The sequence below is a fragment of the Carettochelys insculpta genome, chromosome 2 (assembly GCF_033958435.1).
Source record: "Carettochelys insculpta isolate YL-2023 chromosome 2, ASM3395843v1, whole genome shotgun sequence".
NCBI lineage: Eukaryota > Metazoa > Chordata > Testudines > Carettochelyidae > Carettochelys > Carettochelys insculpta.
Window position 1 is genome coordinate 223,490,142 of NC_134138.1, and position 27,635 is coordinate 223,517,776.

General features: G+C 42.1%; 1 protein-coding gene across 6 annotated transcripts in view; it reads left to right on the forward strand.

The window, feature by feature from the left end:
• The window catches only part of CRPPA (CDP-L-ribitol pyrophosphorylase A), a 223,280-nt gene that overhangs the window by 8,867 nt on the left and 186,778 nt on the right, over nt 1-27,635 (forward strand). For 5 of the 6 annotated variants that reach the window (XR_012644052.1, XR_012644051.1, XM_074984660.1 and 2 more), the window contains exon 2: nt 10,787-11,066. Coding sequence is in view for 4 of the 6 variants with exons in the window: in XM_074984660.1 (XP_074840761.1) it covers nt 10,787-11,066 (280 nt within the window). In the remaining 2 variants the exon portion in view is untranslated. Of the gene's footprint in view, nt 1-8,619; nt 8,661-10,786; nt 11,067-27,635 lie in introns of all 6 variants that reach the window. The other variant, XM_074984664.1, reaches the window with a different exon arrangement.

A 27,635-nucleotide genomic window follows, 5' to 3' on the forward strand; every position in this document is an offset into this window, starting at 1 on the left:
TGTGTGTGAGTCTCTCTGGACGGTGATGTTACCTGGGATTGTCAGAACCCCCAAAGGGGCAACTTAAGTATTTCACTTCAGGCAGAGTGAGGAATAAATCAACAGCAACTCAGCAATTCTGTCTGATCCAGGAGTAAGGCAAATGAGTACAGCAGTTTATTAGATTTAAGCACACCAGACATAAGCAATAGGTTTAGAACATCCTAGCTATTTACCTATATTTTGAGATGGTTTTGAGACAGGTTAGTGCTGGTCAGACACCTCCCTGCCTGGGACCAAAGATGTCAGGAAAATGTCTCTTTCAGGATGGCTTCGGAGGACTGCTCCATAATACATTCTATTATCTGAATGTTTTAGAGCTAACTTCTGTGAAACATATAGGTCATAATGATCCCTATATCACTTTTCCTAACTTTAAATAAACTTTTACTGTCAGAGACATCTAGTCTCAAGGCTGTCCATCTACATTTTTTAAATTTTTCAGTTATTTTCTCATTCTTCCCCTATTCCCATACTGATTAGCAAGAACTGCCAGTAGACCATGGTTCTGAAAGCCTGTTTCTAAATTAACCCATAGTTATGTGGTGTTCTATTCCATTATTTTATAGTGGCTGAATGCACAATAATATGGTTGTAATTAGTTTGATCAAATTCTGAATGATACCTACCAGCTCTGCTTTTTTTGGGGAACCAGAGCATGACCACCTGTCAGCCCTGTGTTTGTGGGAAGCCAAGGAGTAATACTCATGGAAAGCAACTCCCTTCCCCAAGCCTCTTTTGGAACCAAAAGCCAAAACACTGAAACTGGCAGGGGTAGACGCACTGAAATCCCACCAACAAGGGCGATTGGTAACATGGGATACCTATACCCCTAAAATCCAGGGGAGCATTGGTACAGGTACTGGTTGATGAGTTGCGTAATCAGCCCCAACTGTTATTAGTTCCTGGAGGCCTCTAGTCACCTACTGTAGCCTGCCAGCGTATAGGCAGCCTACCTTGCAGGCGGAGCAGGGCCTAACTTTGTGGTTGTGGTGATAATTTGGGTAAAGGCAGGCAAAGCTCCTGAATTTAGGGGCCCTCTCAAAGGTGATGCTAGAATCATGGTCGAGGGCCAAGGCAAGGCAAAGCATAAGGAGCTGGCAACAGAGGGGGGCCTGTGACAGTAGAGGCACATCTACACAGCCTGTTCACTGCCAGTAGCAGCTTCTGCCAGCAGCCAGATCTTATGCGGTTACGTTAATAAGCTGTGCAGTTATGCTAATAAGCGGCCATTTGCAATTGCGAGACTGTTCATTAGTGTGAAGCTGCTGTCAGTACCCCTCTGTGTAGACCTGGCCAATGACTCTGCGATCCCTCTGGAGTTGTAACTGTTATTAGACGTCATTATTTTATATTTACAGTTGGAATTATGTTTTCCAGTATGCATTACTTTGCATTTATCCACATGAAATTTCATCTACCATGTTGTTGCTCAGTCACCCAGTTTTGAAAGATTCTTTTACAACTTTTTGCAGTCACCAGTGGACTTAACTATCTTGAGTAGTTTTATGTAATCTGCAGATTTTGCCACCTCACTTACTACTGTTTAATTTATCAATTTGTTCTAAAACCTCCTCTGATGACAAGTCAATCTAGGACAGTTCCTCAGATTTGTCACGTAAAAAGAATGGCTCAGATTTGGGAATCTCCCTCACATCCTCAGGTATGAAGACTGATGCAAAGAATACATTTAATTTCTGCACAATGGCCTTACCATTATTGAATGCTCCTCTAGCATCTGTCCAGTGGCAGCTCCTTGTTGTTTAGCAGGCTTCCTGGTTTTGATGTTGTTTTTTGTATTACTTTTTGAGTCTTTGGGTGGCTATTCTTCAAAATCTTTTTTGTCCTTTCTAGTTATATTTTTATCCTTCACTATACTTATATTTATTATGAAAACAGGGTTAAACGGATTGTCAAGCATGGCATATGTTGATGGTTTTCAACTGGTGTGCCACGAGAACTGTCAAAGAATGCCATGAAAATTTCATCAATTTCCCCTGCCCCCAGCTCTTTGCAGAGGCAAGGGAGGAAATTGATGAAATTTCAGCACACTTAGATGACCCTGTGCCAGTTGGGGCCTCCATCAGGAAGGCTGCCTGAGTCCCAGCTAGTGCAGGGTCATCAATGTCCCTCCCTCAGCTGTTTTACAAAGCCTTTGCAAGGGGAAATTGACCAATCCCGTGCAAGCTGGGAATCAGGCAGCCTTGTTGGTTGAGCCCTCAGATGGCTTGGGATTGTCAGTTTCCCCTCACAGAGGTTTTGCAGAGCAGCTGCTGGGGGGCATATTGATCAACCCTGCACCGGCTACGTGGAGCTACAGGTGGATTGCACAATGAAGCAAAAGTTTGGAGAGGTGTCTTTGAATGTGTTTTGGTTGACTGCAGTACATGAATATCTGGCAATCTCTGACCTTGCTATTGCTGCATGGTTGCAGTTTCTGACAACATACCTCTGCAAGTTGCATTTCTAACACTGGCATATGAAAGAAACAACAGGATGGAGAGCTTGTCAGCGAAGCAAAATTTGCTGGTGGTGCTTTCATCAGTTTCTAACCGGATCAAAAGGCTACGTGCACACTGGCAGGCCCAGGTTTCTGACTAACCTGGGCAGTTGCTATTTACTCAATTTTGTGTTGTACACTGGTCCACTGAATTTCAGTTACTTATCAGTTCAATTATTTAATAAAAATGGTTTTGTTGTATGCACTGCTATGCTGCAAAACTCTCTAGTAAGACCGTAATCATCGTAAACATAAGTCAACGTGACATTTATGAGCAATCGATTCAGCCAGAATAAGTGAGTGTGCCAAGGAATTGTTTATCTCATTGAACTGTGCCTACTTACTGAAAAGGTTGGGAACCACTGGTATATATTGAGCAGCCGCAGGTGGTGCGGCTGCAAGCCTCAGACAGTAGGCTGCTGGCTTCCCTGCCAGAGAGAAGGGGAAGGGCTCGTTGGGCCCAGATGAGCATGCTGGGTTCTTTTATTATAGGGAGGCTGAGAGAGAATCGTTAGACTCTGGCTTACTATCTGTAGTGGAATTATTAAACTCCACTAAGAGGTGACCAAGAAAAAATCTGGCCCCCTCCACTGTGCCTCGTCCCCCGCAAAAAAACCCGGAAAACAGAACAATGCAAAACAAAACAAAAAATAAAAACCTCTGCACTTCATTGGTTTCAGTTTTGAAGTGGTTTCAGAGAAGTTACTCCTGATTTTTGCTATGATCAGAGTTGGGGGTCCATTATTTTAATCTCTTGGTTACTCATTTGGAAGTTGTTTTCCAAACCAGGATTCAGATCTATACTGTTTGGAGATTATGCAGTTTTAATTTGTATGTGTGTTTAGTTTGTATATGTATTTAAATATGGCAGACTATAAAGTGCAATTGTCTTTACTGAACTTCTTCTGATATTATATTGTGTAGAAGATAATTGATAGCACTCTCTCTGCCTCCCCAGGATATGCATATGGTAGCTGCAGTGTGGTCAGTTTTGCACCATTTCACAATGTGTGCAGTTCTGCAGTTTTGCAAGGGATACCATGCATCTGTTCTTTAGTTTCTATTAACATGAGAATGCCTTTCACCCTAAGTTGTGCTTTAATTTTAACTTAACATCCTTAAAGAGGAATTGAGTTGAGTTCAATTTTTGGTTGAACCTCTCTTGTCCGACACCCTCGGGACTTAACCAGTGCTGGACAAGAGAATTTTCCAGACCACAAGAGATCAATGTTCCTCTAGCACATTACCAACATTTTCACTGATTACTGGGCTCTTAAAAGACATTTAGGGGTACATTACAGCTAAATAACAGAACAGAACACCAGGAGTTAGGACTGGTGGCTGGAAACAAACTTTATGGGGCCACAGGAAACTTAGCCAAACCCATGCTGAGTGGTCATTTGGTTAACTAAAATCATGCTGGATTATGGATGTTGCCGGATGAGAAAGTCCAGATGAGAGAGGTTCATCCTGTAGTTTTGAGTCAAAGTCATTCAGCAGATCAATATTTTTGTAGCTAGATGCATGACTGCACTGAAGTACACTTGAAGGTTTGTAACAGCAATGAAGGGTCCTGTTGCACTTTATAGACTAACAGAAAAGTTTTGAGCATGAGCTTTCGTGAGCACTCACTTCATCAGATGCTGGTCTTGGAAATCTCATGAAGTGAGTCTGTGCTCACGAAAGCTCATGCTCAAAACTTTTCTGTTAGTCTGTAAGGTTCCACAGGACCCTTAGTTGCTGTTACAGCTCCAGACTAACACAGCTACCCCTCTGATACTTGAAGGTTTATGAACCTGGGGTGGCTGACATGCATGAAATGACACTTGAAACCAAGATGTCACATGATTGAAGGTTTTGTAACAATATTTGTACAGATTTAATACTATAGAGTTGCGGAGGGTTTTTCTTTTTTTTATAGTAAATCAAGTTCATAAAATATAAGGAAAATATTTTCAAGTTGCAGGATTCTAATAATTGAGTTCCTAATTATTTCTTTGTTTTAAGCCAAAACTATTTTTTAAAAATCATCATGAGAAACATTAATACTGTTTCCATAGTTCTAGCATGCTAATACTTAAGTCATTGTAGATAATCTGCAAATTTAGAAGTAAATACTTATATTTGGCCTAGTGAGTCTACCTTTCTGTTCCCCTGTCCTGGATTTTACAGGATATGTTAACTCAGACTAAGCAGGGCTGAGCTAGAGAGTGTGTTTGTGTGTGTGTGTTGGAGGGTGACATCTTGAGGAAAGTTTGTAGATCTCAGGAACAAATTTTAAAGCTGGGGTGGTAGGAGTTGCTCAGGGGTTCAGAGCTGCTGGGCCTGTATCAGCTACCAGGACTCTGCTCTACTCCCCTATATGCAGGCACTGCCCACTCATAGTCCTGCCAATCCTTTGGTCATGCACCAAGAGGTGTCTAACTGTGTGAGCAGAACAGCCTGGGCTGAAGGATCCTGGGAAATGACATATGTAGCTGCTCTGGGGACCCTTGGGATTTTTATTGCATAGAAGGTGGGGAGAGCAATGGCAGCATGAGCCCTCCCTTGTTGGGTACCGAGCATGTTCAGAATCAGAGCTGGGCCTGAGGTGAGGAGCAGCAGAACAGTGGGAATAGAAAAGAGGGTACAGGTAGCACCCATGGAACAGGCCCCAGGGATTCAATGTGTGAACCCCAATCCTGTTGACTGTCACTGCATCCCAACACCATGAGAGATTCCCAGCCCTGAAGTCACTGCACCCTAAAGAGACACCCCCAACTCCAGTGTCTGTCATTTCGGCCCAGCCCTGCTCACTCGGAACCTCGCAATACACAGATTGATCCTTGAGATTCCTAAACCCCCTGTCCCTGTGCTCCATCTCCCCAGACCCCTCTACCCAACTGCCATTTCAAACCCCCACCCCGTAAAACCCTCAGCCTCTCTAGGAAGAAGTAATGAAGTGTCAGTTGAGGTTGGGGGGCACCAACAGGCCTCATACAAATTCTAAAAATCTATTTAGAGGGTGCTACAGTGAGATTCAGTGGAGTTGAAGTCTCCCTCTTGGTCTAGAGAGCTGCAGTAACGTAAGTGAGGTTGGGGGTCAGTCAGGTAATAGGGGATTGAAGGACACAGTGGCCGTGTCTACACTGGGGCAAAACTTCGAAATGGCCAAGCAAATGGCCAAATCAGAGAATACTAATGAGGCACGCAGCTTGTCTACATGTGTTTCAAAAGGATCCTACAAACATCAAAATCCCCTTATTCCTATCCTCCTGAAGTTTTGCCCCAGTGTAGACATAGCCAGTCAGATATGGATTGTAAGAATGATAAAAGGTAATACCTTTCAATTCATCTCCTACAAGTAATGTAGAACAATTTCTTTATTGTGAAAGTGAGGTTTACAAATGTAGAGGGTTTTGTTGTTATAACTGCACTCAAAAACAAAATAATGTAAAATTTTGGACCCTCAGTGTGCACTGAGTCCTACTTCTTGTTCAGCCCATCACTAAGACTAACAAGTTAGTTTACATTTATAGGAGAGAAAACATCCTACTTCTTATTTACAATGTCACTAGAAAGTAAGAACAGGCATTTGCATCGCACTTTTGTAGCTGACATTGGCTACGTCTACACGTGAAGCCAACATAGAAATAGCTTATTTCGATATTTAAATGTGCATCATCAGCATAAAAGCATGTAGCAACATCGAAATAGGCTATTTCGATGAGTAACGTCTACACGTCCTCCAGGGCTGGCAACGTCGATGTTCAACTTCGACGTTGCGCGGCACCATATCGAAATAGGCGCTGCGAGGGAACGTCTACACGCCAAAGTAGCACACATCGAAATAAGGGTGCCAGGCACAGCTGCAGACAGGGTCACAGGGCGGATTCAACAGCAAGCCGCTCCCTTAAAGGGCCCCTCCCAGACACAGTTGCACTAAACAACACAAGATACACAGAGCCGACAACTGGTTGCAGACCCTGTGCCTGCAGCATGGATCCCCAGCTGCCGCAGCAGCAGCCAGAAGCCCTGGGCTAAGGGCTGCTGCCCACGGTGACCATAGAGCCCCTCAGGGGCTGGAGAGAGAGCATCTCTCAACCCCTCAGCTGATGGCCGCCATGGCGGACCCTGCTATTTCGAAGTTGCGGGACGCGCAACGACTACACAGTCCCTACTTCGACATTGAACGTTGAAGTAGGGCGCTATTCCTATCCCCTCATGGGGTTAGCGACTTCGACGTCTCGCCGCCTAACATCGAAGTTAACTTCGAAATAGCGCCCGGCGCATGTAGCCGTGATGGGCGCTATTTCGAAGTTAGTGCCGCTACTTCGAAGTAGCATGCACGTGTAGACACGGCTATTATGAGGTATCCACATGCCAGATATGCTAAAGATTTATATGCCCTTTGATGCTTTGCCACCATCACGGAAGACATGCTTTTATGCTGATGATGCACATTTAAAAATGTGTTAATTGTGACTGGACTCCTTGGTGGAAAATTGTACTTTTCCTTCAGTCTGCCATACATTTCATGTTACAGCCATCTCAAATTATGACCCAGCATATGTTGTTTGTTTTAAGAATATCATTACAGATTTGACAAAACATAGAGAAGGTACCAATGAGAGATTTCTAAAGATAGCTATAGTACTTGACTCAAGGTTTAAAAATCTGACATGTCTTCTGAAATCTGAGAGGGATAAGGTGTGGAGCATGCTTTCAGAAGACTCACAAGAACAATAGAGTAAACCCTCAAGATACGTGCATTTGATATGTGCGTCTGATGTTAGCGTGATTGGAGGGGGGCCCTGGAAGCTCCAGCCAGAGCCAGCTGCTTGTGCACAGGCAAGGGAGAAGGAGATCCCCCTGTCAAAAGTGGGGGTGGGTTGGGGGCTTGGGGTCCACTTGTTAACAGGCATCCCCCCGCTTTAAAGGCTGCTGGCTGGTGGAGCTCCCCCAGCTGAGGCACAGGCCACAGCTGCCACCACACAGGTGATGGGGGAGGAGATGTCCCTGTCAAAGGAAAACAGATCTTCCCCGAATGCTGTCTGGGGGGTGGGTCGGGGGGCTGAGGGAGTCTGACCCTGATTTCTCCCCTCCCCCAACAATGGCACTCAGGGGAACTGTTGGCTGCACCAGCTCTGTTCCCCTTTGACGGGGATCTCCTCACCCCTCGCCTGTGTGTCGACAGCTGCAGCCTTTGGCTGAGCTGGGGGAGCTTTGCTCCACCAGCCTGCAGCCTTTTTATGGGTGGACGCCTGTTAACAAGGGGCTCCCCCAATCCTCCCCCGGTGACGGCACTCAGGGGAAGATCTGTTTCCCTTTTGACAAGGGGATCCCCTTCCCCTTTGCCTGTGGGGCAGTGGCGGCTGCCTCTGGCTGAGCTGGGGGAGCTTTGCTCTACCAGTCAGCAGCCTTTTAATGGGGGAGGGATCCCTGTTAACAGGGCCCCTCCCTGAACCCTCCCTGTGACAGCATCTTCACAGAGGGATCACTGCCTTCCCCCCTCCACCCCGGCAGCAGTGGCTGCTGTGGCTGACCTGGCCAGCCAGCCAGCAGCCTTTTAACATGGGGATCCCTGTTAACAAGGGGAACCCCGCCCCTCCACCTCCTCAGCGGCGGCACCCCAGGGCCGAGCTAGCTGAGCAAAGTGCTCTGCCAGCTGTCTTCCCCTTAACAGGGGGATCACCTGCTCTCGGCTACAGCAGCGGCTGCTGGTGCTGAGCTGGTGGCCCCGACCTCCTCCATTTGCGCAAATTTCGAATTACTCCTGGTTTTCAGGAACATAACTCTTGCACAGATTGAGGGTCTACTGTAATCCTATGTGGAAATACAGAACCACACACACACACACATGCACACACATGAAGACGATCAACATTCTGTTGGTTGCACCTGACTCAGGTAATGAAAAGAAATGTGTTGGTCCATGCTGCTTTAGAGTGTTATTGAGGAGAACCCGTTATCAGCATGGACACGTGTTCTCAAATGATGGTCAAAACTTGAAGGGACCTACTCTGTAGTGTGTCTGGCATGTAAGTATCTTGCAAGCCAGGTTACAACTATGCCAAGTGATTGCCTGTTTTCATTTTCAGGTTACATTGTAAACAAGGGGGCAGTATTATCTTCTGCAAAGGTAAATAAGCTTGTTTGTCTGAGTGATTGACTGAACAAGATGGACTGAGAGAACTTATAGGTGCTAACGTTTTACATGCTTTTAGTTTAATGCATTTTTTGTGGCTAATTCTACATTTGTAAGATCATCTTTCATGATAAAAGAAGGGACAAGGCCTGAGGTTGGGGAGAGAAACATAGTCAGAGCTCCTTAGATAGCTCTTGAATGCAGGGGACTGGAGTTGATGACCACCTGAGGTCCGTTCCAGTCCTACCATTCTGTGATTCTGTGATGAAGACATTATACTCCAATGCTTATATTAGATACATTGAAAAAATATCTTTATTTTTTACAGTTCAAGTATTCTTAATAAAAATAAACATACAATAAAAGCATTGTACGCTTTATATTCTGTGCTGTCATTGAATCAATATATTTAACATGTGGACAACATCCACAAATATTTAAATAAATTATTTTTCATTGTTGTTTAACAGGATGGTGAATCACTGTTAATTTTATAATTGTATTTAATTTAATCTAGGAATGCTTTTTCTGCACATCACAGTGGAGTTTTTGGGGACAGTACACTTGGAACAGCCCCCCAGAAAGTTTACTTAAATAGTGATGCTCTCAAGAATAATCAGATTATTGTCTTCCTGGTTAAAACACTGCTGTAGGATGTAAATGTTTAGATTTTTTGAAAGTAGTTTCAGAAAAAGGTGTATGTGTGTGTGTGTATACTGTATATCACTATTTCTAGACTAGTGGTACAGTACTACAATAAACAGTGTTTTAACATCTCAGTTCTACCACCATTTTTGACTCACATAGTAGCTTCCGTATTACTGTCCATCTATACCTTGACAGTTATTCACTTTGCATCATCTGTCCAGGGCTTCATTGCTGTCTGATTTTCATTCAGTTTTATGATCTTGCAGCCAGTATTGTCCGGTGCACTGTACCGGTAAGAAAATGACTGGTAATGTCCAGTCTGCCATACCAGCAAGCTATTTATAGCTGGTACAGGGTATCAGAAAGACACCGTAACCCTTCCCTCTGCCCCTTCAAAGAGCTGCCTATCTGGAGAATAGGGCTTGGCAGGGGAGCTGGGAGCAGTATGGAATTCCTTTCCCTAGCCCCACCCACTAGGCTTCCACGGATCTGTTTTGTGCATTTCTTCTGGTTCTTTACAGCAGCAGTCAAGCAGAAGGGCAGGGCTGGGAGTGCTGTGGCAGCTCAAGGAGCTGCCTCTCTCAGCAGGGAAAGGAACAGAACTCCCAGCCCTGTCCCGCAGCAGGGCTGCTGCTGTACACAGCCAAAGGAGGTCAGCTCCATGGAAGCATAAGGACCAGGGCTAGGGGTTCATCTCCTTTCCTCACTGGGAGGGGCAGCATTCCACTGGGAAAAAGCAGAATGCTGACAGGTCCCCAGACTGCTGTACCACCTCCAGCTTCTCCTTCCCACAGATAATGCAGGATGAAGAGGAGAAGAACATGGGGACACAGGGTGATCAGTGGGGCAGAAGCACGTGGAGCAACACATGGGGAGATCACATTGTCCCCCTTAGCTGGTATGCGCTTCATGTCCCCATACTAGGAAGAAATTAATTTACTTTCACACTGGCTCTCACACACAGTAGAACTTGGAATAGTCCAAAATTTTGTGTACCAACTGACCCAAGATTGACGTTAAGAGCAGCAAAGTTCTATCTGTTGGTCAGAGTGCAAACACATTTGAAACATAAGTGATAGATCATTGGGACCTACAATGAGACTGGGTTTAATTAGTTGTCCAGGAGGGTTCACAAGTTGATTTCTAGCTGGTGTATCTGACATTTTACTTGTCAGCCCTGCAACTTGTGTGTGGCTGGACCCTTGCACTGAATCCCATTCATTTCATTGGGGCTCAACTTGGATGGAGAGGTCCACTCATAAGGCTCTTTTTTCATTATCAGAACATGAAAGTAGCAAACTAGTATTGCCACTTAAAAATGTCAGGAAGAGCTTCATTATGATGGTATTTTTACCAATAATTGAATTTCTTCTTAAAAGAAGTTACTAATTTTTTGTTCTAATGCAGGTGCTTGAAATTTTATATAAGAATGTATGCAAATCATATTTATGCTTCTCTCCAATTTCTTACAGAATAAACTGGATATCAGATATTGTGGTGGTGGTCTCTCTAGAGAATATTGAAACAATGAAGTCTATCATTGAAAAATATTGCCACAAACGAATAACGATTGTAGAAGGTGGATTGACTCGCCACAGGTCAATTTTCAATGGACTGAAAATCTTTCTAGAGAGCAAGCTTTCCAGCTGTCCACTCCAGAAACCAGAAGTCGTGATTATCCATGATGCCGTACGGCCGTTTGTTGAGGAAGATATTCTTCTTAAAGTGGTTTTGGCTGCTAAAGAACATGGGGTATGTACAGCACAGCAATTCAACTTTGTAAAGCTCTTTCATGGATACAAAGTGAAACAGGAACAGTATTAATGTCTCAGCATAGTACCATACATTTTAAGTGCAGGCCCAGTCATGTAAACAGATCAGCTCAGAAGAACATACTTGCGGGATAAGGGCCTTATCTGCTGTAATGATATATAACTAAGATGGAATTAAACTAGTAGGTAGGATGTTACCAGCCTGAGAAGTTATACTTGATCCTGCTGGCTTTTAGTATGCAAAATTCTGTTGACCAAGACTTAGATATTTTAGTGATGCATTCTTTAGAAAGTATTATTTTTGTGGCATAACAAAGACCTTTGAAATTGTACTTTTCCATCTCATCTGTCATAGTGAGTTCCTTAACAAAGTAGCAAACTTACTGTTCCTATTACATTACATCTCATAGAACTGTTTTTGTTGCTTTGTGTGGATGTAACAAATTTATGATCTTATAGTGATGGGAATAATTATGCAATAAACAGCTGACAGGTTAGATAACAGTTAATGATCAGCTTCATGCCCTAAACCCAGCTCATCATTAAGTGCCAGTCAATGCTTGCTATAGAAACCATTATTTCTATTGTTTTCCTTCCTTTATGTTGTCTTGTCTCCAGCTTACCCGCCTGTAGGGCTGTGCGGCCCTGGCTCAACTCCCCATCCCATGGCTCTGACCCACTGCCAGGCTTAACACTCCCCAACTGCCCCCCAGCCCAAGACTTACCTTTCAGAAGGAGCTCCAGGTGCTCCTGCTGTTTCTCCAGCTGCAGAATGTGTGTTCTGCTGGGGAATAAAGCTGACCCCGCGGTACATGATGTTCGAATTACGTGAGGGTGCGTGGGAATGCAGCCCTAACATAACTCAAGGGACTACTGTATCTAGCTGCATAATTTTTCCAGATAGGTTGGATTCAATAAACAAAGGCAACCTTTATAAACATTTTCTTCATCAGGCAATACCTCTGTGTTTGTCTGATCATTTACTGACAGTAGGTAACTGCTTTCAGTTAGATCCCCAGATTGGTACTACTTTGGACTTGTACATGTAATCATCTGTTTTTCATGTCTGACATAGCTTTTCTTTTCTAATGGATATAAAATCTATTGTAGATATTTATTAATTGCTCATTGGCTGTACTGTGTTGTCTTTGGAACAGCAAGGAAGAGGAGCTGTTTTGAACAACTACATTCATGTATTTAACTTCTGAATGTTTTTAAAAATATCCCTCCTGGACAGGAAGAAATCATAAGAGAGTTAGTGTCTTGACTGGCATAGCTTCACTGAACTGAGTCAAGTCATGCCAGCTGAGAACTCGACCCGAGAAGTGCTTGGTTTCATTTGCAACCTATTAGTGCAGGAGCATCTCTGCAGCATATAAGTTGGCAAACTGCCTTAATTTTTGAGGAGAGAAGTTATCTTTATTTAACAGTTAACCTGCCTTTTGAGAAAATCACTGGGTAGTCAAGGGCTCTCCATCTCAAAATTGACTCTTGTAGTTTCAGAATATCAGAAGTCACCCTCTCCTGTTCTCCTGTAATCATGTTCTGACCATATCTACAGGAGTCAATTCTTCAGTGTTTCATTACACAACATAATTATTTCCTTTTCCATTATTTGTGAAGCTTTTCTGATACAGAATCTGGCAGAAACATCAAATCTCTATGGCAATTAGGAGAGGATAATACTACACTGTTGTTCATCTACATACCATATAGATAGCGTAATTGTATGAAGTTTTAATGTGCTTAAAATGGCAGTTGATCAAGTAGGGGATTGCACTCGTTAATTCTACTTGTCAGGCAAATAAATTACTTTATTGCATTTACTAATCAGTTTGTTATTTGCCTGTAGGATTCAAAATGTGCAGCTTGTCCAAAACGAATGAATTATGCCTTAATAAATTAATTCTCTGAAACAATTCCTTTATTATGTAGCTTTGTAACCAATTGAATATATTTATGTTATTTGGGGCCAATTTATAAGTAAAATTATATGTTTCTAGAAACAAATTCTGCATTTCCAGTAAACCTGGGAATGGTGGAAACTGAAGAAGGCATTAATCCATAGCCCCTAGCAATATGTCATTGCCAACATTTGGAACAGTATCACAAAAATATTCACAATTAAAATAAAAGGAAAAAACCTGTCAGATCTATTTTTGGAAAAAATTTATTATGGTGACAAAGAGTCTCTCTTTGTCCCTCTGTAGTTAAATTTGCAACCAGATTTAATTATTAACCTGATTTTTATCCCTCTTTTCAACTCAAAGAAGAAGCTTCATTTTCAGAATTGGAAGGTGGACTCTAGTTTATTTAATGAATAATTGTAGTTTTCAATAGTCTTCAAAGAAAAAATCATTAATTTCATAATTAGCAAGAGCCTGAAGATAAGAAGAATGTGTCAGAGAAGAAATTGAATGGATTGGAGGAAAAATGTATTCTGAGGGATGAGTTTTCAGTAGTGGCCACTTTGATGCACTGAAGAAAATACTGTTTGGGGGGAAATTATGTGCTTAACAAAATGTTGATGACAGTGGTTGCTTTATGTACAGGTGGTTGAGAAAATTGTGTCTCAGTATTTGTGTAGGGAGCCTACTCATATGTCACTCAAGTAGCCCAGATGTGTGGGAGCTTCTACTGCATACATTGTAAGGTCTTTCAAAGCACACTGAAATCAGCGAAAGACTCTACATTAACCCCAGCTGGTTTTCTGTCAGGCCCAAAGTGCAAAGAGATTCATTCTTACAGTTCTTCTTACAGGAGAAGAACAATGCTTCTGAGCACCACCTCAGTTGCTATGGAGCAACCTCCGCCCTTTCTCCTCTCCCAGAACTTCACATATGCATGAAAGGAGCTACCCTGCCATGCAGATGGAGAAGTACAAAGCACCATTGCTTCTCTCCTCTGACTCCTTGAAGCCAGATGCCATATAGCAATTTATGTGCCACACGAATCGCTTTTTTTATGGCTATAGCTGGTAAAATGCTAGTCAGCCTATAATTTATTAGACAATTAGTGGTAAAGTTGTTGAACAATGTTTTTGACTTTTCTTGCTATTCAGTCAGACTTAGAAGAAATTTATATCCTTTTAACATTTATAAAATGGAAAGTAGATGAACAGTATGTTACAAATTGATTCTCTAATATCTTGTGCACACACCACAAAAGAAAAACACAAAACTGTTTTACTCTTTTAAATTGAGGCAATGTGACCTATAGGAAAAAAATGGAGCGGCCTCAGAGAGAGCTTTCAATCCGTGCTAGTAGGGTTATTCTTTTGAGTAACAGTAAATTGTCCAAGCCCTGCACTTACACGTTTTCAGTGCATATGGCTCGGTTCCTTCCTTTCTGCCACTTTGCTCTTGGAGACATTAGTCTGACCATATCAGTAAGAGATTACTACTTCGCTGAGTTGGGTCATCTGTGCTTGCCAGAGCATTTGAGAGATGGTGTCCGGGCCATACCCTTTCTCTTCTACCTCTGGGAATACTGTGTTGCACAGTTCCTCTTTACTCTTCTGTACCCAGTGAGGAGGCCATGATGGGACACAGTGGAGTTTTACACCATTGTATGGGTGCATAGGTCGAACCAATGTGTAATCATTTCTGCCCGTTATTTAGTTTGTGATGTTCACTACTTTGTGTAATACCTCATGATAGCTTCACTATACTGGATACATTGTGGCTGTGTTTACACTACAGAGTTTTGTCAACAAAACTCAGGTTTTGTCGACAAAACTTAGGGAGCGTCCATATTACAAATGTATTCTGTTGAGAAACTGTCAAAAGAATGCAGCCATTTTCTTGGGAGAGTTAAGTCACTCCCATATGAGGCATAACGCCTTTGTCGGCAGATTCTGTTGACAAAATATTAGTGTAGACACTCTGGGGGGCGGGGGGCACCTCTGTCAACAGTGAGGGCTTCCAGTTCACCAGACAGCCCTGTGTGCAGAGCTTCAGGTTGGCTGTTCTTTTGACATAGGGCTGTGCAGTCTGGCCACTCTCCCTCGACAGAGGGCATCGACCAGTGGAGCCTCTGTTAGATGTGGATGTGTTCTGTAGACAGAGGTTCTGTCAGAAAGTACATCCCAGAAGTAACTTCTGTTGACAGAACTCTGTAGTGTAGACCCAGCCTGTGTGTAATCTCCCATGTAGCATAGATTGACCATATTTTCCTCTGGAGAATACAGAATATCTAGTAAAATTTCTTGTATTCAAGTAAGTTCAATAACAATTCATCAGAGCTATTCAGTGCAAACATTCAAATTAACATCAAGTTGACTGAGCCCCTTTTAAAAAGAAACATTGCATGGCTCTAGTGAATTCACCACTCACCATCTTCACACTCCTTAGTACTTTTCTCAGCTTAAACATTCAGAATCCAGTGTATTTTAGAATGAACCAGAGCAAAGGAAATATTAGTTTTTATTTTTATGCATTTAATATATAACTACATACACAATGAAAGCTAAGGAAATCCAGATGACCTCAATCCAGGATCAGCAGTTTCTGAACTCCCATCATGTTAGAACTAATTTGGGCTCTGACATCTCTTGATATATGTGTCCCTTCCCCAGTTACTCAGTTCAGTATAAGGCCTGATAAAGGTGACCTCATTAGAAGAGTCATGGTGTCCTAAATTTACATTATATTTGTTTAAACCATCCTGTCTTTTTGAAGTCCTTTCAATATACAACAGTGTGAGATGGTTAGTATTGGATCTAAGTGTATATTAAGTTTCTGATTAAACAGCCCTCTTCTGCAGTTAGGAATAAACACAATTATAACTTCTTCCTTTCTGATATTAGTTTAAGATTAACATGTGTCCAGTTTCAGTGAGTTCCACCATTGTTCTTACCCACCTGGGTAAACAGACAGTAAGGAAATCGAGTAAATTTTACCATACCATTCCCCTACTGTTCCGAACTCTTTGCATGTGGTCTAGTGGACACTCTGTTTGTCTGACTAAAGAGTATGTTGAATGGCTTTCTTGGCACACACAATGTCTTAAACCCAGTTTCATATCAGGTTTTATATCAGCCCAGTCTTGAGGTTCCAGATTAATCTGACAAAGTGGGTCTTTGCCCACAAAAGCTTATGCTCCAAAATATCTGTTAGTCTATAAGGTGCCACAGGACTCGTGTTGTTTTTGAAGATACAGACTAACTCAGCTACCCCTCTGATACTGATTAATAGATAAATATGGTCAATACACATACATCAGATAAAACTGGAATTGGACATGGCACATTGTTTCCTCAAATTCTGAAATTAACAGTGGGCCTTTCAGTCATTAATGTGAATAACTGATATTCTGCTCTACATTATCAGAGTAAGTTTCAATTGGAAATTCACAGATTTAACAGGAGGAGATTAAGGGGTTTTTCTTCTGTTTTTAAACTAAAAGCGAACCTTCAGTCTCCTCACCAAGTCCTTAACCTGACATTAGACTTCTGTGTAGGGAAAGGAATCTTTAGAGCAAGGCAAAACTTTTCAGCCAACACTTTTTCATGAAAAATGCATATTCAGTGACAATGAAGTATTTTGTTAATTTGGGTTGGTTTCATTGAGTTGTTGATGTTTGAGAGAAAAGGGTGGGATAAAAATAATTTCCAGGGAAAGGAAAGTTTAATTTTGATGTTTATGAAACAAAATGTTTAGAGTTTTTAAATTCAAAATTACAGGTTCAGAAATGTTCTTCATTTGTATTAAAATATGTTAAACCCTTGAAGTTTAATTAAATCCAGAATGAAATATTTCACTTCAACAGTTTGACCTGGAACAGTTAACAAAAATTTGGAACTGCCAGCAAACCATAAAATCAGTTATTTGCTCAGCTGTTCTTCTGTCTCTTATTAGCTGCTACAGCTTTAGGGTTGTAGTTGCCCCAGCAGTTGATGTACTTCCTGGAGGAGAATGGCTGGAGAACCCTAACTGAACCGAATTCCGTAACCTCATCTGTATCCTGGGATACATGGAACTTCAATGGCACAAGAGCAAGGATGCCTTCATTAGGGTTCCCATTGAATTTGCCATGTGTAAGAAAATGGTTAGAGGGGTTCTTCAAAAGGTAGTTGTAAACTAGTTATAGTTCATTTATACATTCTTTATTTCAGGTTCACAGATGCACAGCGTTTAAAAAGAATATTTCATTAAATATTTGAAATATTTTAATCTCATAATTGCCAATGGTTGGCTTAGCTTTGAAGATGATGTGCTATAAATGTGGAGTGAGCAGACATTCACTGAAGACATCCCGCTAACTGGAATAGTAATTATCGTATGTGGCTGAAACACGTCGATTACTACAGATATAATAAGCTTGCGTGCAGATGTCTCAGTAGATGTGCATGTTTTTACCTGTGGCATGCACAGATCCACAAGTATTGCTTTCATTTCTGTTTTCGAAAGTGTGTGTAGCTGTGAATGCCCACCATTGCAACTCATGTGATTTGTGTAAAAGAATATTTTCCATGTATTAACATGTGGAAACAATTTGATAGATTTGGATAAGAAGAAATTAATCACAGTGATTTTGAGCGGTTTCAGCTGGCTCATATCCGGAGATAATTTAGGCTAACTCCCAAAGAGACAGAAGTATTTGTTAATTTGCAAATAATCTTTCACCTAATCAGAATACTACCACAGCTTTGTAAATTGCTGAATATACATCTAGCCTGTCTACATTCATGTTCAGTCATTAGTCTAAGCTGTTTATTTAAACAGCGATTTTATGTGACTCCTATATTCATTGATGACTAAAATAAAGTCACTTTCATTTCTACTAAATTCAAGTTTTTAAAATTTACCTGGCATACTGGGCTGAATTCACCCACAACACAATTTCATTTACTTCAGTGATATTGCACCATGAATGTGTTTGTCTTCTTGTGTCTGACTGTCCCAACTGATTTCAGTGTGAAAATTCAAAGAGATTCTCTCATTTATAGTGATTTAAATAAAATGCTAAATTTTGGGTCTGTATGTATAAAGACAGAAGATTCTTTTTCTTTTTAAGGAATAGCAATGCAAGATGATAGGCAGAACTCTTTTCATGCTGCAGCACCATTCAGAGCAGAGAATAAACTCTCTGATTAAATAAATCATTGTGTTCTGATTAGAATGTTAATATGTTAACACTAAGGAATGCAGAAGTGGTTAAAGTTTTCCTATTGTTAAATTATCATTCATAATCTTGATATACATGCTTTTGACATCAGACCTACTCTTTGTATTGAAATCGGAAACTCTTATCTATTAACATAGATATATGGATTCCAAGGCTAGAAGGCACCTTTTTGAGCATCTAGTTTGGCCTGCTGTATAACAGACAGTACCAGATTTCTCCAGAATAATGCTTAGGTCACATCTTTTAGCAAAACATCCAGTCCAGATTTTAAAATGCAGATGGCAAATCTACTATAACCATTGGTAAATTTGTTTCAAAGGTTAATCACTCTTCCTGTTAAAAATGTGCTCCTTATTTCTGAATTTGTCTAGCTTCAGGAGACTGAGTACTAGAAGATATGAAGTTAGATAATAGAGTGGAAATAATTGCTAGCAAGAAAAAGGAGAGGAGGATTGTTAGAATAGAGAACCTGAAGAGTGCTCATCTGATGCTGCAAATTACTGGGCTTGAATGGCCTGTGAGTCATGTAAGGCCCCAATACAACAAGCTGATTTGTGTAGATGAACTTCAGTGGGACTCTGCGTGGGCATCTATGGTCCATGTGCAGAATAAGGGACACAAATACTGTTTCTATTCTGATGCCATGCTGTGACAACTGCCAGGCTTAGATTGAACAGTGTTTACTCTGTGCACTTGCACAGCCCCTCCCCCTCCCTTCAGGAGACCCTTTGACCACTGGTGGTGCCACCACCGCCACCACCACAACAACGCTGAGACCCCTAGCAGCAGGTTGCAATACCATTCGCTCCTGTTTGGCCCAGCCATCCTTCTGTCTGGGATGGAGGGGTGGGTGAGCCAAATCTGAAAGATATACAGGGAGTGCAGGGTGGGTGAAAGGAGAAGATGGAGGTGGGCAGCCAGGAGTGGGAAGAGCCACCCTACGCTAAGATGCGTGTGAAGAACTGGACTGAGCTAGGGTGACTGGGGGAGTGGGGGCAGATTGCCTCTGAGTGGCCAGAAAGGTCCCCAGGGTGGGGTAGAGGACTTGGGCAAGTTGTTGTGAAATGAGTGGGAGATAAGGGGCTGAGGGAGAACATGGTGTTGGGGGCTGCTTGGTAAGTTGTGAAAGCATAGGGGTGGTGGGATTGGGGACCAGGAAGTTGGGGGTTGAGTAGGGTAGGGTGGCTGTGGCCAGTGCAGCTGAGATGTTGGAGGCTGCAGGGTGGATGTCAGGGTGTCGGATTTTGTGTGTGGGCTGTCATCAAGGATGAAAGTACCTGCACATTTCTTACAGGTACTGTTCTATCACAACCTGGATCCCTGCCAACTCTTGCCTGAGCTGTGCACTGGGGTGCATGCCCTTCTTTTCAACTCTGGTTGTCAAGATACTTGTGGGTGGTGAAGAGTTGTTGAGGTAAATGTGGGGTGGGATATCTGTGGGTCAGAGTTGCTTTGAAGGGGGTGACCCTTTTTAAAGCATTTTGCACATGACCTCAGAATTCTTTATTCTGGGCATGGCAGATGTGGTTGCCTGAGTTGGAGCCCCATTAACAACCTCTTTTCTTTCATACTGTCATGGAGGCTTCTGTTAGGGCCTTAGAAATTCACCCCTTCCTTGGTTCATTTCACTCAGGCTATATCTACACTAGAGAGTTTTGTCTACTGCTCCCCCATGAAGCAGAACGTTTCTGTAAAAAGATTCTGTCAACAGAAAGCAGTTCTGGACGTTCCGGTGGCCCTCTGTCGGCAGACAGGGCTTCCAGAACACTAGGCAGCCCTGTCTGCTGTGCTTTTGGTTGACCATTTTGTCAAGAGAGTGTCTGAGCAGTTTGGCCACTCTTTGTTGACAAAGCAGATCACTCTTTCAATCCGCTTGACAGTCGGTCCATGATCTGCCAACAGAAAGTTTTGTCAGAAGATATCTTCCAACAGAAACTTCCGTTGACAGATCGCTTTAAGTGTAAACATAGCCTCAGATTTGTTAAGTTTCAAGATGGCTGTAAGATTCCATTTTTACTCTATGAAAAAGGGAAAGATTCTGGAGGTAGGATATTGGTGGGGACTCTGGTGGTTTATATGTTCCATTTTTGTTTTGGTTTTTGGGAGGTTTTCTTTCTTTTATTTGTTCATAACTTGTGATTATTCCTGTGAGTCTATTGTTATGAGACCAGCTGTGTCTGGAAACCTGTATTTAATGTGTACAGAGTTGAGAGCACATTCAGTCTGGGATGGATGGTGGGTCTCTCTCTGTCTCTGTTCAAAAGAAAATTTGGTAGTATACATCCAAATAAATTAATACTTATTTAAAGTAGATACTCAGAGAGGTAAGCAGACCAGGCTGTTGGGGTGGATTGATTTTTTAATCATATATATATATATATTCAATATATGCATTTATTCAAATGTAAGTTATCTTGCACTGTGTCATATTTCTTTCTTTTGTTTCACTTTCTTAATATACGGTATTATTACTGCTCAAGAGAGCAAAAACCTTGTATTTGCTTTAAGTTTTGAGAGTTTAAATTGATTGTGCTAATGCGTAAAGTCTTTTAAGCTTTAGCATGTAGCTCTCATAGAGTACACCGGCTTGATCAGAATTCCATTTATGCTGCTTGAGAATGGAAATATTGTTTCTAATAAGAATATAATAGGACAATTTATATGAAGGGAACCTCAGAAACATAGTGCAAAGTTTGGAGCAACTCTGGAAAAGGATAGCTAGCCAGAAGTGTGTATTTTCTTGGAAAGGAGATCCCAGAAAAACAAATGTATCAAAAATGCTGATACTGCTGCAGAACTACAGCAGTCTGAGGTTCCTCTAAGATTGAGGCCCACTCTTTGAAATTGATGCTGGGAACACATAGCCTGTGTTAATTTGGTTCATGAATTGAATAACATTTGAAGGTAATATGAAATCCATGCATATAATTATTTATTAGTTGAATAACCATTATAAGTGATCGGCTGCTCCAGCTTGCAGTATAACAACATTCAAGTGCGACAGGCATACAGCCTGGTTCTTTAATGGAAGGAGATAATATGAATCAAAGAGAATATTTGCAGTACCTTGTTTACATTGGACTATGTGATATGCATATCTTTCCCTGCCCTCCTTTAAATCACCATGGAATCTTTGATTGTTGTAGGTGTGCTAATGTCCTCTGTTTTTACTCATACTCTGGTTGAGCAAAAACCATATGGGCATTAAGATGTGTCCATAAGTGTTTTGTCTTAGTGCAAATTTCAAATAAGTTATGGGTGCACAAGACAAATTGAACTTTTGTTTAGTCAGCAGATGCACAGTTATGAAGACAAATAGGGCTTGCTACTGAAAGAGATTGAATGCTCCCCTACCCCCCACTGAAATCAATAGAAATTGCTGGTGCTCTGCACATTTAGAATTATTTCAGCTAAATGACTCAGAAAGATTGAAGGGGCAAGCTTGATTTTTTAAAACTAATGCTTTTACCAAGGAACATTTCTCAGTGATAACTAATACAAATGATTCTACTTGTGTGAAATTTATTTATTTACATTACTTTCAAGTGTCTGCCCTGGTACCTCTAAGTCAGGGGTTGGCAACCAAAATAGCAAGAAGAGCCATTTTTTCCAATTTGGCAAAAGACTCAATAATTCAAGAGCCGCAATGCATGTAAGTATGAGATGGTCCTTAATAAATAACATCCAACCATACTTTTTGTTACCCCTATTTTAAGAACAGCGCACTCACAATGATTTGTAATGTGATATATGTTCACTGCATGACATTCACAAACTTTTTACATATTATATTTCCTCACATTTTACATGTATGTTTGTACCACTGTTGTCCTGACTTTCACTCCTCAACCTTCTCTCTCTGGAGGACATTGGGGGAGTTATCCAGTGTTTCAAGATCACATATCATTTGATATTTAGGTATGAGTTGTTCATTTTTGGGCTTTTAGATGTTCACCATTTATCAAAAATAATCAGGAAGGTTTTTTTTTTTTTTTTTTAAACATTGTAATTAAAGTAGCAGGAGCCACAAAGAAGTCCTTAAAGAGCTGCATGTGGCTCTGGATCTGTAGGTTGCTGACTTCTGCTCTCAGTGCTTTAGCAAGTATTTGAAGTACATAAAAATAAACAAACAAATAAATAAATAAATAAAAGCTAAAGAAGATTAAGCAACCATCTTATACAAATCAGCTCAATTAGAACATAGTACTTGACATACTTAATAATATTTATAACTAACCACCACAAAGCTCAAACCCTGCCTTTATGAAAAAGATTAAGAAAGTAATATTTGAAAGGTTAACAAATTGAGGCTCTCTTGGATGTGAGGGGAGAATGAGTTTGAGTTAATGACTCTGTATTGAAAACATACTGGCATAAGATTGCTTTCCATTTTAAAACCAGTAGCTGCCTATTTATGGCTACACATTTAGACTACTAAAAGACCTGGAAAAATGTATCAAGGTTTCTCACCAAAAGTAAAGTTATACTATTTTCATATTATTTATTTACTTAAAGTGCTCTTGGGCAAGCCTACTACCTAAGCAGCCTGGCCAAATAGCCCCAAATTGGTAACTCAAGTAGCAAATCAGAGGTGCTTATGTGGTTACTACCATCATTTTTAGTTTCTTTCTTCTCTCTACCGGTGGAGCAATTTTGCATAGACTAAGCCTTAAATGGGCTCCAATGTTGGGGTTGATTGCTTTGATTCACCATCTGAGTTAGATGAAACAGAGATGTGAAGCTGCTCTTAGTCTGTACATCTTTTACAGCTGCTCCTATTACAGGTTGAACCTCTTTAGTTGGCACACTCTCACTGGGCAACATTCGTAATCTGGCATGACTTTATTTAGCCAGATGACCACTTATCAGTGCGGCCAAGTTTCCCACAATCCCATAACGTTTGTTTACAGCCACCAGTCCTGGCTCTCCGTGTTCTGTGCTGGTATTTAGTTTTAATTTACCCCTAAACATTGTCAGAGGCTGTGTCTACACTGCGAGATAAAATTGAGTTTATTTATATCGATTTTCTAATTCTGGAATTTAAATTGATATTTTGACCATCCTCACTTCCACTGTGCTCCCCACAAAGTCGAGTCATTGCTGCCACACACAAATTGGCTAGCATTGACTGTTACAGTTGTGCATTGCGGGAAGCTCTCCCACCGTTCCCTCATCCCTGTAGCATTCTGGGTATGCTCACTGATCTTGATGTCATCTTCCCCCATTGCATTTTCCTCATTCTCCCGATCCTGAAAATATTTCGATCCCTGGAAATAATGCAGAGACCCTCAAAATTAGAAGAAAGAATTTTTGGGTTTCTCCCAACTTTACATTGCCAACATGGATGCAGCGACTGTATTCCCAGCTGGCCATCCACTTGTCCCATTATTGCATGCTTGTGATACCTGAAATGAATGCAGGGGCCCGGACTGTTTTTTAAGCTGAGAAGGAAGAGGATAGGAAAGTGTAGGAAAAAAGAATATTTGGTTTCCCCATTCACTGTATTGGTGTTGGGGAAAGTCTTTGGCTTTCCCGTGCAATGAACTGTGTTCTCAACTGGCCATCCGCTAAATATCCCACCTGCCACGATTGCATTCGTGTGATCCCCAAAAGTAATACAGGGGCCAGGACTGTATTTGAAAGTGAGACGAAAGAGGATAAAAGATGTAGGAAGAAAGAGTTTTTGGTTTCCCTGTTCATTATGTTGGTATTGAAAAGGGTATTTGGCTTTCCAGTGCACTATAAGGCTTCCGTGTGATGAGTGTGTTCCATCCCCTGAGTATCCCACCTCCCATCATCTCCCTGATAATAAAGCATGGGCCTGAACTGTTTTGTAAAGTGAGAAGAAAGATGACAGAAATGCCTAGGAAAAAAGAATTTTTGGTTTCCCATGCCATTACATTGCCCATATAGGTACAACAACTGGCCATCCAATGAGTATACCTCCTCCCATCATTGCATGCATGTGATCCCTGAAAATACTGCAGGGGCCCAGACTGTATTCTCAGTGGGAAGACAGAGGATAGAAAAGTGCAGGAAAAAGAACTTTTGGTTTCCCCCCAGCATCAGCAAGTCCCCCGGTATGGGCGAGGGGGTGGTGTAGTGGGGGCCCACTTGATGTGGTCCTTCCCTGGCAGCAGCAAGTCCCTTAGCCATAGGAAGAAAACTATTCCCCCGTGGCAGCAGCAGCAAGCCCCTTAGCTGCCAGGGGAGACCTTACCCCGGCGGCAGCAAGCAACGGTATGGGCAAAGGGGAGGGTGCAGTAAGGGGCCAGTTGAAGTGGTCCTTCCCCATGGCAGCAAGCCCTTTAGCTGCCAGGGGAGACCTTTTCCCTGGCAACCCCAAGCCCCGGTATGGGCCAAGTGGGGTGGTGGTGGGTCAGTGGAGGACCAGTTGAAGCAGTTGTTCCTGCCCTGGCGATAGCAAGTCCCTTAGCTGCTGGGGGAGACTTTTTCCTGGTGACAGCAAGGCCCGATAAGGGTGAAGGTGGGGGAGTCAGTAGGTGGGGGACCAGTTGAGGTGGTACTTTCCCATGGCAGCAGCAATGCCCCCAGTATCTTAACTGCCAAGGGAGACTTCCCCACAGCGGCAGCAAAGCCCAGAATATCTTTCCTGCCCTTGGAGCCCTAAATGCGTGACTGGCAGCATTGTCAGCACCATATGGCAGGCACATCCTTTTACTGGGTTGGGTTGGGGACTACCCCCATGGTGTGGCTGAGTGCCAGACCCAGACTGTGTGGCACCTGTGGGGGAGCGAAGGGGTTTTGCAAACAAATGTAAACCACTGAGAAGTGTCAGCATATTATGCAAGCACGACCCCCAGCGCAGCCTTGTTGACACGTGGATCAGCAAGACAGTGGCTGGCTCCAGGCAGCATAGAAAAAAAATAGCAAATGTAAAGACGGAGCCGCAAACTCCCTGCAGGGGCTATTTGAATGGGTAGGTGTGCTCACAGCACTAATAGCATAGACAGAAAGAAGCCATTTCTCATGCTGTCATATTATCATGGGCACACAGCTAAAGGCTCCCTGCTCCCACTTGGAAATTCAGGCTCTTCCTGTTACTGGAGAGCAGCAGCCAGAGTGGAGCACTGAGAGCGTCATTGTGGGTGACATACAGGACACCTCTGGAGGCTAATAAATTCACTTTAAAGATGTGGTGCTTCCACACTTTCATATAATCGAACTTCTGAATTCAAGCTTGACGGTATACCTGTCAGGTAACTGCAATGTTGTAACCTCGAGATTACTGCTCCCTAAATCGAGCTAATGGTCTTTACAGTGAATACAGTCACATGGCAAAATCGAGCTAACTGGATTTATTGAATTTATCTCATCCCTTGCCAGCTGCAGTTCCAGTTGTGCTTTCACTTTCCTGATTACTGCCTAGCGTTCTCCAGCCGTATGTTTATACTCTTCCTTAGTCAACTGTCCATGTTTCCATTTCTTGTATGCATCCTTTTTGAATTTAAGATGACTAAGGATTTCCCTGTTAAGCCAAGCTGGTTGCCTACAATGTTTGCATTTCATACTACGCAGCGGGATTGTTTGTTCCTATGCCTTCAGTAAGACTTCTTTAAAATGGTGCCAGTTCTCTTCAACTCTTTTCCCCTTCATCTTCATTTCCCAAGGGATCCTGTGCATCCGGTCTCTCAGAGAGTCAGAGTCTGCTTTTCGGAAATCAAGGGTCTGTATGTTACTGCTCACCCTTCTTCCTTTTGTCCGGATCCTGAAATCTACGATCTCATGGTGTCTGCAGCCCAGGTTCCCTCCCACTTCTATTTCTTGTACTAGTTCTTCCCTGTTTGTGAGCAGCAGGTCAAGTTGCGCACGGCCCCTGGTTGGTTCCTTCAGCACTTGTACCAAGAAGTTATCCCCAACATTCTCCAAAAACTTCCTGGATTGTCTGTGTGCTGATGTATTGGTCTCCCAACAAATGACCGGATGATTAAAATCTCCCATGAGAACCAGGGCCTGTGATTTGGAAGCTTCACTAAGCTGCCTGAAGAAAGCCTCATCTATCTCCTCTCCCTGATCTGGCGGTCTATAACAGACACCAACTACAACATCACCTCTGTTACTTCCGCCTCTAAGCTTAACCCAAACACACTCAACTGGATTTTCTCCTTCCTCATACTGGAGCTCTGAGCAATCATACTGCTCCCTCACATGGAGTGCAACTCCTCCTCCTTTTCTCCCGTCTGTCCTTCCTAAACAATTTATAACCTTCCATGACCGTGCTCCAGTTATGCGAATCGTCCCACCAAGTCTCTGTTATTCCAACCACCTCATACTTGTGTGACTGTGGCAGGGCCTCTAATTCTTCCTGTTTGTTCCCCAGGCTTCTGGCATTAGTGTACAAGCATCTTAGAGAAGGGGCCGATTGCCCCACTTTCTCCTCTTCACCCAGGAAACCCACTTGATTGTTCTCTCCTCCTTCCCCCCTTACCTCAGGGCTTGTGTCACCTTCCCCCAACAAACCTAGTTTAAAGCCCTCCTCACTAGGTTTGCAAGCCTGCCCGCAAAGATGGTCTTTCCTCTTTTAATTTATGAAGAATGAAAATAGCTTACTTATTGATATTCTGGTGCCATATTCTGCCCTGGGATGTGAGGAAACTGCCTTTTATTTTCTCTAGCCATAACTGTGTGGGCCCTGTCTTCCCTGTTCTCATAAAGAAGGGAAGCTCTTCATGCAAGGAAATTGTTCAAATACTTTGTCTGTCATTTGGATTCTCTGGTTCAGCCCCTCCCTTTGAGCTGCCACTTGTAATCTTATGTACAGGTTAATAGTTCTTGAGTAGTGGGGATTTATCTTAATTGTGTGTCTTTCTTCCATGCACATAAAAGCATGAATTAAGTAATTTTTCATGATAAGTCATAAAAGGCTCAATTTATTGAACAAAGTTTATCAAACTTTACTTGCTGTCACCTCCCTGCTTTATTTTTAGGTGATGTGGGAGAGAAGGGTAAAGCAGAAATAATAATTGATTTCTTCTAAAATAAACTAAAACCTGCTTTGGTGTTGTATTTTCATATTTGATGCCCCTGTGAGGTTCCATCTGAAGTAAAACTGAGACATTCTTGCACAAGTGCGAGCAAAGGAGATTAAGACAAATACCACTATTACTATAATAATAGTAATAGTAGTAGTAATATTGTAATAAGAATTTGCTCCATCTCTTTATCTCTGCAACAGCTCTTCTCTGGGAATTGTGGATGCTCAGTATACCTCAAGAAGGCTGTGTCTACACTTGCATTCCTCTGTCAAAAGAGGTATGCAATTGAGGTACATTGAAAATGCAAATGACGTACAAATTTGCATATATGACACCTCATTTGCATACTCTTATTTCAAAATAGCTTCTTTTGAAAAAAGAAAGCATTGCAGACACTGCCCTTTTGAAAGTAAACCCCATCTTTG